This window comes from Polypterus senegalus, chromosome 17 (assembly GCF_016835505.1).
Source record: "Polypterus senegalus isolate Bchr_013 chromosome 17, ASM1683550v1, whole genome shotgun sequence".
NCBI lineage: Eukaryota > Metazoa > Chordata > Cladistia > Polypteriformes > Polypteridae > Polypterus > Polypterus senegalus.
The window spans coordinates 86,556,483-86,573,097 of NC_053170.1; the positions used below are offsets into that span (position 1 = coordinate 86,556,483).

Genomic DNA, 16,615 nt, shown 5'->3' on the forward strand with positions numbered 1-16,615 from the left:
TGTGTGCGTCCAGGTGTCCGTGTGTGTGTCTTCTGGTGAAGTGCGCATGCGCGGGGCCGCACCGCACATTGCACCGTGCCCCACCCATGCGCACAGCACCGTGGACGCACACACACTGGAAGTTGGGCACACAGTGAACGGCCTAGCACCGGCCGCGCATGATAAGCAAATAAATCGCACACACACTGGAAGCAACATCTCCTGGAAGAACGTTCAGCTCAACAAGTAAACATCAACAAAAGAAAGGCTGAAAGACAAAGAAAAATACGAGCAAATAGATCGACTGAAGAAAAAGAAAATGAGCTTCACAAAAACGCTAATAGAGAAAGACTCAGAAGAGCAAACCTTAGAAAAAGTTTGCATTTACTTGACAGAACCAGTATTCACCCACGGCCAGTTATATGTAAGAGTTAGAAGTTTTCCAGATGTTGTTGTCAAGGTTGTAGATGGTCCTGAACAAGGCAAACTGCTGCCAAACTCAGACAGAATATTTACAAGACATGTTAATAATAAATAAAATAATAATAGATTTTATTTATATCGCGCTTTATATTTAACAATCTCAAAGTGCTACAAAATAAGAATAAAATTAACAAACAAAAATCTATAGAAATAATTTAACAAAAAGCCTTTCTAAAAAGATAAATTTTTAGGTTTCGTTTGAAGCCATCGATCGACTGTGAGGCTCTCAAGTAGTGAGGGAGGGAATTCCACAGCCTCTGCGCCACCGAAGAAAAGGCTCTATCACCCATACTGCTAAGTTTAGTTCTGGGAACTTGAAGAGTGTTGGTATGCACAGAGCGGAGGGTGCGTGAGGAAGTATGAGGGATAAGGAGTTCCTGTAAATACAGGGGAGCAGATCCATAAATGCACTGATGGGTAAGGAGGAAACCTTGTACTCAATTCTAAGTGGTACAGGGAGCCAGTGAAGGGTTTTCAAGATAGGAGTGATGTGGTTATGCTTTCGCACCCTCATCAGGATCCTGGCAGCGCTGTTCTGAATGTACTGGAGTCTCTGGATACTCTTGCCAGGAATCCCAATGAGGAGCGCATTACAGTAATCCAGCCTGGACGAGACAAAGGCATGGACAAGCCTCTCTGCATCTGCCAGGGTAATTGTTGGACGGAGTTTAGCAATGTTCCTGAGATGGTGAAAAGATGACTTACAGAGATGTTTAATGTGGGTGTCAAAAGTTAGTTGAGAATCCATTTTAACACCCAAGTTTGTAACAAATGTAGAAAGAGGTATCTTTTTTCCAGAAAAAGTGATACTGGTGATGGTAGTGGAACGAAGCTGGTGTGGTGTGCCAACTAAAATGGCTTCTGTTTTAGATCTGTTTAGCTGAAGGAAGTTGAGCCTCATCCATGCCTCTATTTCCTCCAAACAAATAGTCAGTGTAGATGTTGGCAGAGGAGCAGTAGAGGAGGTGGGAGTAGTCCTAAGATAAAGCTGAGTGTCATCGGCATAACAATGAAAAGAAAACCATGTCTGCTAATGACACTTCCAAGGGGGAGCATATAAATGATGAAAAGGATGGGGCCCAACACAGAGCCCTGTGGAACACCGCAGGTAACATTATGGGTGTGAGATTTTGCGCTGCCAAGTGCGACATACTCCGTTCTACCGTCAAATAAGATGTAAACCAATTATGAACAGTTCCTGAAAGTCCAAGGGTGTATTGCAGACGGTGAAGAAGAATATTATGATCAATTGTATCAAAAGCAGCTGTCAGGTCAAGGAGAATGAGTAAAGAAGGAGAACCAGTATCTGCTGACATCAGAAGGTCATTTGTGACCCTGACCAGGGCTGTTTCGTGCTATGGCCAGGGCGAAAACCAGACTGAAACTTTTCAAACAGATTATTCAGTTTGAGATGATCACGAAGTTGTACTGCAACTATTTTTCCAGAACTTTAGAAAGAAATGGAAGATTAGAGATGGGTCTATAGTTAGACAGAACTTCAGGATCCAGGGTGGGTTTTTAGTAGAGGTCTGATGACAGCAGTTTTAGTGCTGAAGGAATATGGCCAACCAAAAGGGATTGGTTTATAATCCTGGTGATAAGTGTAGAAATAGCAGAAATGTTGGCCTTCAGCAAGGCTGAGGGAAAAGGGTCCAGGGAACTGGTAGACGGTTTCATTTTCCTGATGACGTCCTCCACCTCTTCCCGTGTGGCAACAGAGAAGGAGCAAAGGGGCTGGACAGTCTCAGGCAGCGGGTCGACAGTTGAGGATAACAGAATATCCATGGTAGAGAGGTTTAAGCGAATGTTATAAACCTTTTGTCTGAAGAAATTGATATGCAGATTACACCTCTCATCAGTGGCCTCGGAATGAGCACATGAAGGAGGTTTAAGAAGATGATTTATAGTAGAAAAAGTTTTTTTGGATCCCTGGAGCTATTTGTAATGATGGTAGAATAGAATCTGGACGTGCAACCTTCAAAGCTTCTGCATACGCCTCCTATGTTCCCTATAGGCCTGTTTGTGAACAGTCAACCCAGAAGCCTTGAGCCGTCGCTCAAGGACACGCCCAGCCGCCTTCATTTGTCGCAGCTCGCAGGTGTACCATGGTGCTGAGCACGAAAATGAGACGGACCTAGACGTTAAAGGGGCATGAAAGTCAAGGAGACTGCTCAGAGACTGGTTGTAGAGATCAACGAGGTCAGCAACAGAGCTGGAACTGGTAAGATCAGTAGAAAGAAGTTTAAGGTCCAGGGCCAAGGCATCCACATTGATGTTCTTCAAATTTCTAAAATGAATCTGCCGTTTTGGTTTGGTACGAGGGAGAAAAGGGTAGCTCCATTGACACTACTTTGTGGTCTGAAATACCAAGATCATAAACCTGTAAATTACTAATTAAAGCAACGTTTGAAATAACCAAGTCAAGTGTATGACCCCTAGAGTGTGTGGGGACATCAACATATTGTTGTAAGTTGAGGGAATCTAACAACTCAAGAAAATCAACAGTGAGATAACCTTTAGGATTATCAATATGAATATTTATATCTTCCAGGATTATGATGTTGGCAGAGGTGGCACAGTGTTGTGAGAAGATCACTCATTTCCGGAATAAAAGCAGAGTTAGGTTTTGGAGGTCGATAGATAAGAAGAACAGTCATGAGAAAAGGGGGCTTGCATTTAAATGCAAGACACTCGCAGGAAGATGTTACAGGTAACAAAATAGGGGACACCCCCATTACCTGACGATGGATGATGGCTAAACCACCACCACCACGCCCAGTGCTGCGAGCTGCTTCCAAATAACTGTAGCCAGATGGACATGCTTCATTTAAGGCAGAGTAAACCTCTGACTGGTGCCAGGTTTCTGTTAGACACATGAAGTCAAGTCCCTTCTCCCTGATGTGTTCTTCAATCAGTGTGGATTTATTGCTAATGGATTGAGTATTAAACAATTCAAATTTGACCAGTGATTGTGGAGTAAATCTCAGTACAGGTCTCAAAACATTAAAATCCACTCCACGCAGCTTGGAATCCGCTCCAAAAATAAATCCAGCCGGGATGTAAGGATCTCACGGTATTTCTCACAATGGCTCGGTTGTTTCCCACGCTAGAGTGCAGAGATCTCGCAATACTTCTAATGTTTATAGTATTTGAAACAACGGTGCTCTGATGACGCATCACACGTGCGACAGGTGACCAAAAAGATGGAATGTTAGTAGCAGAGCACTTTTGCTGTTTATTGAAAATGAACTTCCGACCAGAGCCTCTATGAATGTAATGAGGACGGCGAAGAAGTCCAAGTTCTTTAATGATGTGGATGTTAATTCCAGGAGTGGTTACAGGATTTAGTCGAAGTTGTAAACTGGAATAGCTGAGCACCATTCCAACTGAAGAGGGAGAAAAAGATACCATCCAGATAATGCCGCAAAATCCACAACAAACGGTAAAGCAGAATATCCCGACGGCAGGTGAGTAGACACAAAATCTTGATAAAACTTGATAAAAATCCGTAGAATCCACGGCAAACAATAAAAACAGTATGTCCAGACAACAGGTGAATAGACAAAAAAAAATTTGATAAAAATGCGTAAAATCCACGACAAACAATACTACAAACTCAGACTCGGAGGGAGAAGCGGCGAACATTCAACGCCAGCGTCCTCTCCCTTGAGGATCAGGATCATGTTGTCTATAATGAAATTTTATAGAAACATTTCATGAGGTAAAAATAGAAAATTTTTCCTAAATATCTTCTTCAGATATTGTGTATTACAGAATTACAGATTGTTACAAAGTTTTACACTGAGGCAATATTAATTATACTAACTGTATTGTCATATACTGTACGTTTCTATTTTGTTTTGATTATTATTTTACTTTAGACCAGGGGTCCTCAATCCCAGTCCTGGAGAGCCGCAGTGGCTGCAGGGTTTTGTTCTGACCTGGTTGCTTAATTAGAAAGCAATTCTTGCCAATAAAGCACTAACAAGCTATGAAATTAAATTAACTCTGCTATGTCAGGTCATTCTCAGATCCTAGATTTTCTTTCCCTTTCTATCATGCAAATGATTTGAAGGCTAAAATGGACGAGTAGTTCTCAGTCCTTCACTTTTTTCTCTTCATTTTTCTTCAAGTATTTAATTAAACCCAATAGTGCAGATAAATACACACAGGTGTAAATGTAAATAAGCTAAATGGAGAAATGCTGCTCTATCTTGTCATTTGCATGTTATTGATAATAAGGAGCAATTAAAATAGCTGTTTAAGACAAAATTAAGCAATAAGGACTCAAAATCACTAAAGTGACGCAGAAGTGTTACTTTAGCAATAAGTGCTTTTTATTAAGCAACTGGGTTGGAGCAAAAACCTGCAGCCACTGCGGCTCTCCAGGACCGTGATTGAGGACCCCTCCTTTAGACTTTTTGCAAAAATATTTTTGACAAAAAAAAATTAAGACAACAAACAGAATGAGGTCAAGGTCCCTTGGCATTTAATATAAACTGTTCCTACTAATGTTTATGCACTACTGTTCTAGCGCCCGTTATTGTAACGGGCTTAATGTCTAGTGGTTCAATAAAAGTGTATATCATTATTGTGATTTTAATATGCTAAGCAGTGCAATTGCTCTTGTTTGTTGCTCTTTATCGCACTGCTTTCTGGACAGTATTTAAAAACCTGAAAATTTTGAACAAAGATGTTCAGGTGTTAATGACAATGAATGAGCTGCTGCCCCAGCTGGGAACAAATTTGCTGTTGTGCGTCTTTGTTTATCCATGCACAAATCAAATGCAAGAAATGTGTATGCATAAAAAGTACATCAAAGTAAAAAAAGTTCAGTACTATATCTGAAAAAACTGAAAAAAATGGCACTTATGTAAACAAATGAATAAAAAAATGAAATGTTGAGTTGACTTTAGAAATATATAGTAACATTATCAAAGTTTGTGGACAAGCCTAGGAAATATAAGGAAGGGACAAACATCTTGCTAAAAATAAATTTAAATCAACATTTAAGACAACATAAATCAACAACAAATGTACGTAGACTTCTACCAACTTTAAAGTTGTATCTAGGCACCAATCTCATATTTTAGGAGCAGCTCCTAGTAGAGAATTTGACAAAGGATTTGATAAAAGTGGACAAACTCACCTTGTGACAGTCTCCACCAGGTATAATTTCCTGAATGAACACCATTGGGCCTTCAGGCCTGTTGGTTCCTCCTATAATGCGGAGGCCCAGTCCTGTTCCACTGGAAATGCAAATCAGCTGAACAGCACCATCACTGAAGAGACATGGAAGTAGGGACATTACCATTATATGAGGGTTTATACTTGGGTTGCACTTTTTAGAAGGCCTGTGCATCATATCCACCCGGCTGATGGGTCTATGCTAAGAAACCTCTCATAAACAGACATTCCACTGCTATACTGATAACCCTGTAGTAACAAGCAGCTGGCCAACATTTCCATATGTTTACAATCATTGACTTCAAGAGCTCCATGTTGGAAATGTAATATTTTAAAACTTACAAATAAAAAGCAGCAGTTATACACAATTTCTAATAATTTGTAGCATACAAGTAAACAAAAATGTTAAATCTAGAGACATTAGAACTGACAAAAGTGAAAAAGAGTTAAAAAAAATTCTACTTAGTGCTTAGACTTTTGTCATGCAACATGGCTAGGGTATATAAGGATTCATTTAGAAGGGTGTATGTAATTATGACGCCAGTTCCGATTCCGGCCAGATGACATCACTTCCGGTTCATGGCTTATAAAACCACCATCTTTCAAAATCTCATCAGTTCAGTTCTGGAACTCAAGCTAAACACAGCATCTTTGTTTACTTTACCCTTTTGCAGTATACGGGTAGCTGCCCCAAACCTTTATCGTGTGTTGAGACTACTCCTTTAACACAAGAATTATAACACTTTACAGTAGAGTTTATGCCCTACACAAAAGTTTTTACTTACATAAATCCATTAAAATCTTTGGGATTTTGTAGTTGAGGACTTGAAGATCTTGAAGAGGAATCTGAGGAGACATTATCTTTTATTTTGCCTTTAAAGAAACATAACATTTGGAAATTATGCTACACATTTCTTACACTACTGAAAGGTAAGCAATGACTTTTACTATTTTACTTTATTAAAGTTAACCGTTTTTTAATAATACTATCACACTGAAAAAGCTTAAAACATCTACAACATACACAAACATAAAATAAACTAATTTTTAAAAGCTGCTTCAAAACATTACTTTTATTTTATAATAATCTGGCACATTTACAGGAAGACCAGGTTATCTAAACATACCAGGCATTGGAGGAGTAGGAGAGAGGCGCTCTGAATTTGTATTCGGGCTACACTTGAACAGCTCCATGTATTCCCTTCTGATAAAAGGTAACAGATAAAAGAGGACATAAAATGTACCGTTTTTTTTCTACAATAGTAAAATTCTTAAAAAAAAATTGACTCAAAGCAAATTTCCACAATAAAAATCTTCTGTTCTAAAAGTAACACGAGTGCACCCATGAATGGCAATATTTACTTCGATGTTACAATGATGTACGACATACAAAATTAAAATTGATAATGATAAAGACATGATAATTTTCCATAACTTGACTACAGATCTGCCTTGGTGCCATCAAAAGGGACCTCCACTGAGTTGCAGTTTAACAGATACACCTACTTAGTAGAGTGTTGAACATCCTTTGTCCTCCAGGACACCATGGACTCAACAAGAGTGGAATGTACAAGATGCTCAGGAATGTTTTATATTCTGGGAATGATGAAAACTGTTTCAGTAGCCTGCGTAGTCCCTGGATCTATTCTGTACATATGCTGCATACTGGAGAGCTACACAGTCTTGCTGTGAACGTCCTTTTTCAGCACATTCCAAAGGGTTGAGTTCACGTGACTATGCAAGTCAATGAAGCAATTAAAATTTGCTGTAACATTCCCAGTACAATTTGCTGAAAGTATATGCTTTGTGGCCATCCATAAAAACAATCAGATACACTTCATCAACCAGATGTCTTTAATGGATATCAGGGCACATCAGAAAAAACATTCCGCAGACCATTATACTGTAAACATCAGCCTATTCTGTTGACACCAAACAGAACTGCTGACCCATGTTGCTTCAACCAAATCCTGATCCTGCCATCAACATAATGCTAATGGAATCAGGATTCATCAAATCAAGCATTTTTTCACCATGTCTTAACAATCCAGTTGTGATGCTCCTCTTACCACTGGAAGACACACCTTGTTTAATGCTAACAATTTTAGCACCGAACTTGGTTTCTGGATGCTGTAATTCATACAAGACAAAGTTTGATAAGTGGTGCAGACTGGGATTACATTTGCATATCAATGCTAAGTTCAGATGTGATTTGCCCGATTGTGGCCTCTCTATTTGTTTGTACAACACCACCATTCTCCTTTGACCCCTCTAATCTGCAATCCATCTTCATCCACAAGACTATCACTAATAGTTTTTTTGTTTTTTTCACTACCTTCTTGAAACACTGTTGGTACAAAACCCCAAAAAAACAGCCACTTAGAAGATGCTAGTCATGTCTAGCATCAACTATCATGCTCGATTTGATCATCCAAAACACTCAACTGAACACATACTAAAAACACAGCTTGATTTATACCACACACCACTATCATGCAACATACAACATGTTGGAATGTAGAATTTGTGTGAAGATGGGAAACAAGCCTTCTCAATTTAAAGAGAGTCCAGTGGAAGACAGAGAACAGACAGTTTCCCATTCATTTTTCTTTTATATTTTTCTTTTTAACTGTTGAAAAGGAAAATCATTTTAGTGTTCAGGCATCAACTAGTATAAAAGCAGCACCTGACAAAAAACTTTCAATAATATTTTCCCTTTGTGGCCACCGTTGAGACCAAACAAACCAGCTTTCAAGGGTAATCACAAAGCTTTGGCACCCTCTGCTGGGAACAAGACCTCATTCTGTCATTTCAGTTTTAAGAATATCTTTTCAATGTCGGAAAAATGAAAAGTATCAAAAGTCACTTTTATTTTTATAAGGAAAACCACACAAAGAAATGAAGAGGCAAGAGAAGTAGTCTTAAAAACTAAACATGCATCCATTGGTTTTAAGCGTACTGACTGAATCCAGACATTTTACTTTCCAGTTTAACTCCAGGGAATCTAATATTGGGAGAGCAAACCTAGGATCTCTCTCACTGATAACAACTACCAGGAAATGGCAGAGCACAGGAATAACTATATGTCTCTGCAAAATTGCAAAAGTTTTCTTTCAGCGCAAATCATTTTTATATTATTAATCATCTTTAATACACAATGAAATAATATGATTAAGGAACTACTTTTTAATAAAAGTAAAGTGGCATTCTTGGGGGACAAGGAATAATATTTACGACCCAGTTTTCCACATTTTACCATAAGCTGCCTAGTTAAGCTTTGGCTCATCAAAGACTGGATAAACTGACAAACATTAAATATGGGGTAGGAATCTGCAACAAATAAAAAAAAAAAAAAATCAGAAATGAAGAGTCCTATCCCTCAAAGTGGTACAAAACAAAAATCAAGCAGATGTTTATTGTACTAAAATTGAAATAAATAAAAATGCTTAACATGTAAACATGCATGTATTTTTTTTTAGAAAAAATGGTAGACTGAGATTTTATTTTGAAATGCACAAGGAAGTGACATTGCTAGATTCTTGCATTACAGAAAACCTACAATTGGAAAGGTGAACCTTGCTCTGGGAAAGGAATTCAGGTTCTTAACACTTTTTAACAACCTCCAGGTACTAGTGGAAACAGGATTGGGTTTTAATTCAACTGCTTGTTTTCAGAGGTTCCTGGAACCACAAATGGATTTTTTAGGTTAATCCAATCACTCTCATTACACATGCAGGCCTACAAATGCCTTCAGCTAGTTAATGTTAACATTGAGGTTGCCAATTTCAGTCACTTTCCTCCCAGATGTTGGTTTGAAGCTTGGGCAACGGCAATTCTACAGAGTGGTGTTTTTCACTATGATAAAGACAAAATCTGACAATCTTTTCATTATTTCATTTAACTGGAGCATATTTTTTATGATTCATTGAAAAAAAAACTAAATAAACATGGCTATGATGCTTGTGGACCCTGCGTATTACCCACAGACATGGACATGAAATGTGGATACAGAACAATAGCTACTACATTACTGTGCTACCAAAGAAAAACATCTAGAAATGATTTATTTAATGTTAGTTCTTCATTGCATTGATTTATTTATATAGAGCAATTGATCAGTTTTGTCATTACTTTCCCTATAATGTAGCTGTAATTAAACATTATGTACTGGGTTTTCTTAGAAAAGCACCTTGACGCACCAAAATACACACTGGCAAATAAATATTAGTTTGAATATTAGGTCTAAAAGGGTGATCACTTTGCTTTTTTGTCTAGACAGCCTAAACAGTGCAAGACATGTCGCCTTGTCAAACAGCCAAGTGCATCTGTTACCAAAATTTCTATAGAAGTAGCTGCAACTTCTGCTAACATAACCCACACAACTCCTAGCTATATGCCTAACAAAACCCAATAGAAAGCTTAACATTGTTGAAAGTCAGAATTGAAAACAAAGTTATAGAATGTGAGAAAAATTGGGACCTTTAGCCTTTCTCAAACAACAAATTTTAAGAGACACTCCCTCGTATTTTGAATTCCCCACTTTTGTAGACCTCATGGAGAGTGCTCAACCTGCCAGGATGTTCTCTTGCAGGATGCAGCCGGTTGCGCTGGAAACTAGCTGTTGGAAACCTTGACAATGATTCAGAGGACAATATCATTGAATTTTACTGAGCCCTGACTGCCAGGGCACCAGTGCCCTACTGTGAAGAACCACAGCCACATTTGATCTTTTACTGTGCTGTACTAGTTTCTGAGCACTTCCAATCTTTCTCTCAAGACTGAAATAAACAATGAGAGTGGAAGCATACAAAGTGGTTCCATCTTAAATCTTTTAAATGCTACAGAACCCACAATAGTGACAATATACAAACAAGTGACAAAGAAAACCATGTTCTGTGGTATTGTAATAAAAGTTTCAATTTCTTTTCTTACTTGGATTCTTCGTCTCTTGTAATCAGGAGTGACAAGTGATTGGAGGCAGAAGCAGTCCGCAAGATTTCAACTGCTCTGAAACAAAAGATTGCAACAATTAGACATAAATTGAGATATTAAAAGATGAGAATTGCAGTAAATATGCTCTTGCTATATAGTATAGTACATTAACGCATATTATATTTATATATTTATTTATGCTGCAGAAATTGTTTAATTAACTGGAATGTTTACAATCTGCTCTGTTTTGTCATGGGACCGGGCCTTATTGATTTCCAAAATTTCTGCATGAGTACTTTTTGCAATACATATTTTATTTAAATACTACCTGTCAAAGATAACTAATAGAATAATTTAAAATTATTTGCTAGGTCTTGGGCAGCATGGTGGCGCAGTGGGTAGTGCTGCTGCCTCACATTTAGGAGACCCGGGTTTGCTTCCTGGGTCCTCCCTGTGTGGAGTTTGCAAGTTCTCCCCGTGTCTGCATGGGTTTCCTCCGGGTACTCCGGTTTCCTTCCACAGTCCAAAGACATGCAGGTTAGGTGCACTGGTGATTCTAAATAGTCACTAGTGTGTGGGTGTGTGTGTGAGCGTGCCCTGCGGTGAGCTGGCGCCTTGCCCGGGGTTTGTTTCCTGCCTTGCGCCCTGTGTTGGCTGGGATTGGCTCCAGCAGAACCCTGTGACCCTGTAGTTAGGATATAGCGGGTTGGATAATGGATGGATATATTTATGTTAGTGGTAAGTACAGGCTTGTGCTGCATTCATGTGCTATCACACACATAGAAAATACAAGCTTCAAAGTAGTACTAGGGTGTTGTACCATGTTAGCCATTATGAATGTAGAGAAAAGCTAAGCAAAATGACACCTTGGCTAACTAAAAAGATTACAATATGCAAGCTTTCGAGGCAACTCAGGCCCCTTCTTCAGGCAAGATGTAGGAAATTTCACAAGAATACTCTTTGAAGATGGTAGCTTTTGACAATAAATAAAAATAAGTCAGCCAGGAAAGGGAATTTCTGTGGTTTCATCATTTTTGGCACAATGTTAAACACACAAGGCATTTAGCTTACTTTTAATTTTCATGAAGAAAATACATCTACCCCTTAATTTTTTGTGCAAATCAACAGAAACCTTACAATTCTAGTAGTAATTCTAATTTCCAGTTGGCATTTAAGAAGAATACAATGAAAGGGGTATGTGAGATGTCACAAATGGTAACTCGGGGAACAAAAAATCCACAGTACATTACTAGCAGTGGTTAGCTGGGTTTTCAGCACATACTGTACCTCAGCTGATAGTATTCCTCCAAGGAAGGCATTATCCTGACTTAAGGGGACTGTTTAGCTGCTGAAAATCTTGAGAAAATGACAGACGGTAAAGCCCTTTACTTGGTTAATAAATCCTGAAAGGCCATAACAAAAATCCACTACCCAGTTATCTTATATGTTAACTTAAAATAACTGGAACATTCCATGAGTCTACTGGCCTTTCCAAAAGTAAAGTAGATATTTTATTAAATAAAAACTAAAAGCTAACATTTCATTTCTCTATTTCTTCCAAGACACAACACATATTTGAATGGCATAGCTCAATATAAACCAGAATTTATATAACATATGTTGGCGTCTTCAAAGCACAGGGTTCATTGTTCTAACAATAAACTGCCAGATTTTTATGGAAAGTTCAATATATTGAGCAAACTAAATATGGGTAGAATTTTTCCTAAAGGCTCAATGAACCATTTAATCTTTAACACACAGCTGAAACAGCTCAGTTTAGATTGTTTTAGTCAAAGCAAAATTTATAAAATATAGTCTCTAGTCGAGAACAATTTTTCCTTTCCAAAAATACTCTTCTTTAATGCTTCACTGTGAACTATATTTGTAATAATGCCTAATTCCTGATCTGTACTGATTAATTCAGTTATATTTACATACTTGTCAAAAATTAAATAAATTGAAACAATAAATGACTTTTTTTCATTTCTCAGCTCATAATGGAATACTCCACACAGATATATTTTTTACATTTTCCTTATATGCTGTAGTTTGTATTGGCGGCCAAGAAAAATTTATGATCTAATGGAACTTTATGGTGACCTGTTCGGTCTAAAGTGGCAAACAATGTCCATGCTAAAAAGAAGACATTCTCATGTAACTTGGGTTACATAATCTATATACAGTAACTGCTATTAACTTATATAGTTAAACAATGCAAAATCCAAGCATTTTTGGCTAAAATATTATTTAGACTTAATTTTGGAAAACTCAGTGTACAATTTAAACAGGAAAGACATATTCCCATAATACTGCCCATTTTAAAAGAAGATCTGCCTCTCCCCCTCATTCACAGGTCAAGCCTTTGTACACCGTTTCAGGCTAACACAGGGGTTGCTGCTTGTTATTACCAGCATCTGACCTACTTTACCTTGCATAGTTGTGTAAGGATTTAAAATGGAGCAGTGCCAAACTTCAAAGTGAATTAGGGTATAAGTACATCTAATGTATATGTTCATACTGTGATTTTGATCTTAGGGCCTGTCTGGAATAAAGGGACAATTAAAATAAAAAATAAAAAAACAAACAAACTTCTTGGGAAAGGATGAGATGAATAAAATAATTAATAGTAGATTGAGTCAGGTGCATTTTGGGTTGGTTCAACAGTTAGTGCATTAGTAATTTGATCTGCTACAGAGAGAGGTATTATAATCTGTTGAAGCAGGATGTATTGTGATGGTTGGAAAGTATCAAGGCCTATTGCCAGCAGGCACCCAGAATAATAACTTTGAACAAGCTAAGAAATCATAGTGTTTGACACATGTAAATATGAAGGAAAGTTATCCCTATTGGAAAGTGACAAAGCTTTGACAAAAATCATATTATGAACCTATGAAATAGGAGAATATTAGTTTTGTGCTGGTCGGAAATTGTTGCCATCTGTTGCTGGCAGGAGAGAGGTAGGAAGAATATTAACTTCGTGCAAAATGGAAAAAGATCTGCTGCCAATGGTATAGTTCAATATGCCAGGATTTTTTTTTTTTTTAAAAAACAAACTGGAAATGGCACATCAAATAAATAAATATATACATGTCGATATGTATACTTTGTCACACACATGAGCATGGGAGACAGTTTATGGGTGCATAAAAATGGGTTTTTCCTCCAGACCAGGGGTTGGTGCTGTATTCTAACGCCCTCTCTTCTGTCCCTCTGCAGACCATCCGAAGAACTTACCTCCTAGAAGACATCACGTCCGCTTACAGTCTCTATGAACCCAACCTACCAAAGATACCATTTCTTCCACCAGTCCCATTGAGCCCTCCTCTTCCTGCCTCCCACCTACATAATAGCCATCTTAAGTTCAATGTCTTAGTTGTGTTTTGGACATACTGTAAAGGCATTTTATTGTTTATTCTGCCTAAAATTGCCAGAAACCTCAGTATATACGAGGTGTCTGTCCCAAACCTCATTCTGTGTTCTTCCATTTTATTTTATACTGGCATAGTTGGCAGGATTTCTGGCCATCTGCTCAGCAGAAATTCTGTTTTAGAAAATTCATTGTGGTCAAAACCCAAACCGTTAATCACACACAACCTCATGCCAGGGGTGGGCTGAAAATCCAGCAAGCAAACCACCCAGCGGCAAGCCAATCGATGGGCAGTGGATCCTTGTTCACCGTCCAGGGGTGATTTTAGCAAAGATGGATTGCCAATGTACTGGCTCCCCATCTTGGATCCGTGCAGTCAAGAAGATGACTTCATTGGAGGGATGCTGGAACAACTCTTCGACAGGAAAAATGAGGTATGTAGCGAAGAGGCAAAGATCTTGGAAAAGAGTCAACAAGACCCTAGCAAACTCATGCAGTGAAAACAGGGATTCCACAGCAGACCATCTTTTGTATTTTCCAGCTCACTGGCACAAAGGTATAAGATGGCAAGAGACTGGAATGACGCTGACATTGCTAATAAAAGAGTCTATATAGTGAGGAGCGGAGGGCTAGGACTGCCCTCCATTACTGATTTGGCCATACAGGTACGTCAATCCTGTATTGTACAGAATAAAGAAACATAATGTGACATGGACCATGACATAGTTGATGGAAATCCACTGGCACTCGTTTCACCATTTGGGTTATTTGTACACGGAAAAGGTCCCCGAGCACAGCCTCAGGTCTCTGACACATTTCCTTAGACCAACGACATTTACAGGACAAAAGATGCTGACTGAAAGGTGCGAAAGGATTTAGGGTGGGCCGGATCTACAAGTTTTTTTGTAGATTCTGGTAATTCTAGTGTTAATTCTATCCTAATAATGTTTGGTTTGGGGCTATCTGGCGCCCTCTTGTGCCACAACATTTATACATATACACATATGACTGATCTGTATGGAAATGTGTGTATCTGTTATTAATATCTGTTACTGATCTGCTTTCTTCTCCTTCTCTGATTTTACTTTTCTTTTCTTGGTATCCTGCAGTGGTAAATAGTGCCACTGCTCTATTTCCATTCTGCAATTCCTGCCCACTTGAACTGTCCCCAGGAATATTGAAGACTTGGAAACCAAGAATGAAGAAATTTCATTTTCTTATTAGACTATCCTGCACATACGTATAATAGTGTATAATGCTCAGGGAGTGGTGAATGCCTAGTGGTTATAATCTACTGTGGTTCCCCACAGGTTTACTTTCTACAGAAATGATGTAGCCTGGAGATTGTTTTCCTCTCCTTAATTTTCAACCAGCAATAACTCATTTACTATTTAAATAAACTAGATTGCCATTCATTTTAGTATGTTAAATCGAAACTGCCGTTTACTGTGAGTTTAAAATAACTTGAGTATGGTCATGAACTGAAAATGTACACAGTTATGTAAGCACTCAGAGAATGGTACCTATTATGAGTGCTACACAAATATAAATTGAATTGATCTATATATATTTTTGGATTTGAGCATCATGACTATCTGCGAAAAAAAAGAAGTCTGCCACTTTCAAACCCAAGTGAATGATGCCTTATGCTATCAGACCTCTTCATTTGCAAGGAAACACCATAAAAGACAAGTTCAAATAGCAGACCTAGATGTTTTCAATCAGAATGGAATAGCACACAAAAAAATATACCTATGTGCAAATATACACACCCTCACATGTCATATTAAATTGAATTTCTGTCTGTCCGTTATAGCATCACACAAAAACCACCATACCTATTTCTAAAAAATGCTGCTGTTATTTCTGGTATAATTTAAATTAGAATATGGGGTAATAACATTTTCCGATTTCTACATAAAAATATCTAGAAAAAAATAAAAACTAAGACAGCCTTATTAAAAATTGCACTTATTAGGTGAAGTAACGCTAAAATAGTACTGCATATCCGCTAGATGGCAGCAATAGATCAACAGAGTGCCATATTGAAATTGCTTGGTAAGAATGGCACTATTTTGAACCAAATTATCTTATCTAATATCTCATTGTTTTATATGAAGATTATGTTATATAAAATTGTACTTTGCATTTATTTCCAGGAGAGTTTAAACTTTGAATACAGGTGAATATTAGATTTTCTACACATAAATATCTACAAAAAATTAAACCGAGACATCACTAAAAGTCATTTTCGCTAGATCACCACATCTTTTATCCACAACAACTTCAGAACACAACATGACTTTGACATGATTTTTACTTCGAAAGAACTAGAAATGATAGTGTAACAACACAAGTTATTTCAGGTGTTTACATTGACCACAATAATTATTGAGAGTTTTTAAATATTTGAGTGTGTTGAAAAAGATCAAGTTTTTATATTTGCTACTCACTAACACTTTAACAGTTAATCATATCAAAAATACATTCCCTCTTTCATGAATGCTCATTTTATGATGAACAAAAAGGGTCACATTCAAGTTTTGTCTAGGGTAAATAATAAGGGATCAAGTGACTCATTTGTGACAAGATCCATGCATGAGCTGGAGTAACAATCTTTTTGAGATGACAGGAGCAAGAGGGGGCAGACACTTCATGGAGCTCTGA

At 37.9% G+C, this 16,615-nt stretch overlaps 1 protein-coding gene across 1 annotated transcript in view; it reads right to left on the reverse strand.

Moving 5' to 3' along the window:
* The window catches only part of LOC120517213 (syntaxin-binding protein 4-like), a 173,700-nt gene that overhangs the window by 143,636 nt on the left and 13,449 nt on the right, over positions 1-16,615 (reverse strand). The window contains exons 5-8 of the mRNA XM_039739381.1: positions 10,582-10,656; positions 6,777-6,853; positions 6,435-6,495; positions 5,612-5,744 (exon numbers count right to left, since the gene is read on the reverse strand). Of these exons, the coding sequence (XP_039595315.1) occupies positions 5,612-5,744; positions 6,435-6,495; positions 6,777-6,853; positions 10,582-10,656 (346 nt within the window). The remainder of the gene's footprint in view (positions 1-5,611; positions 5,745-6,434; positions 6,496-6,776; positions 6,854-10,581; positions 10,657-16,615) is intronic.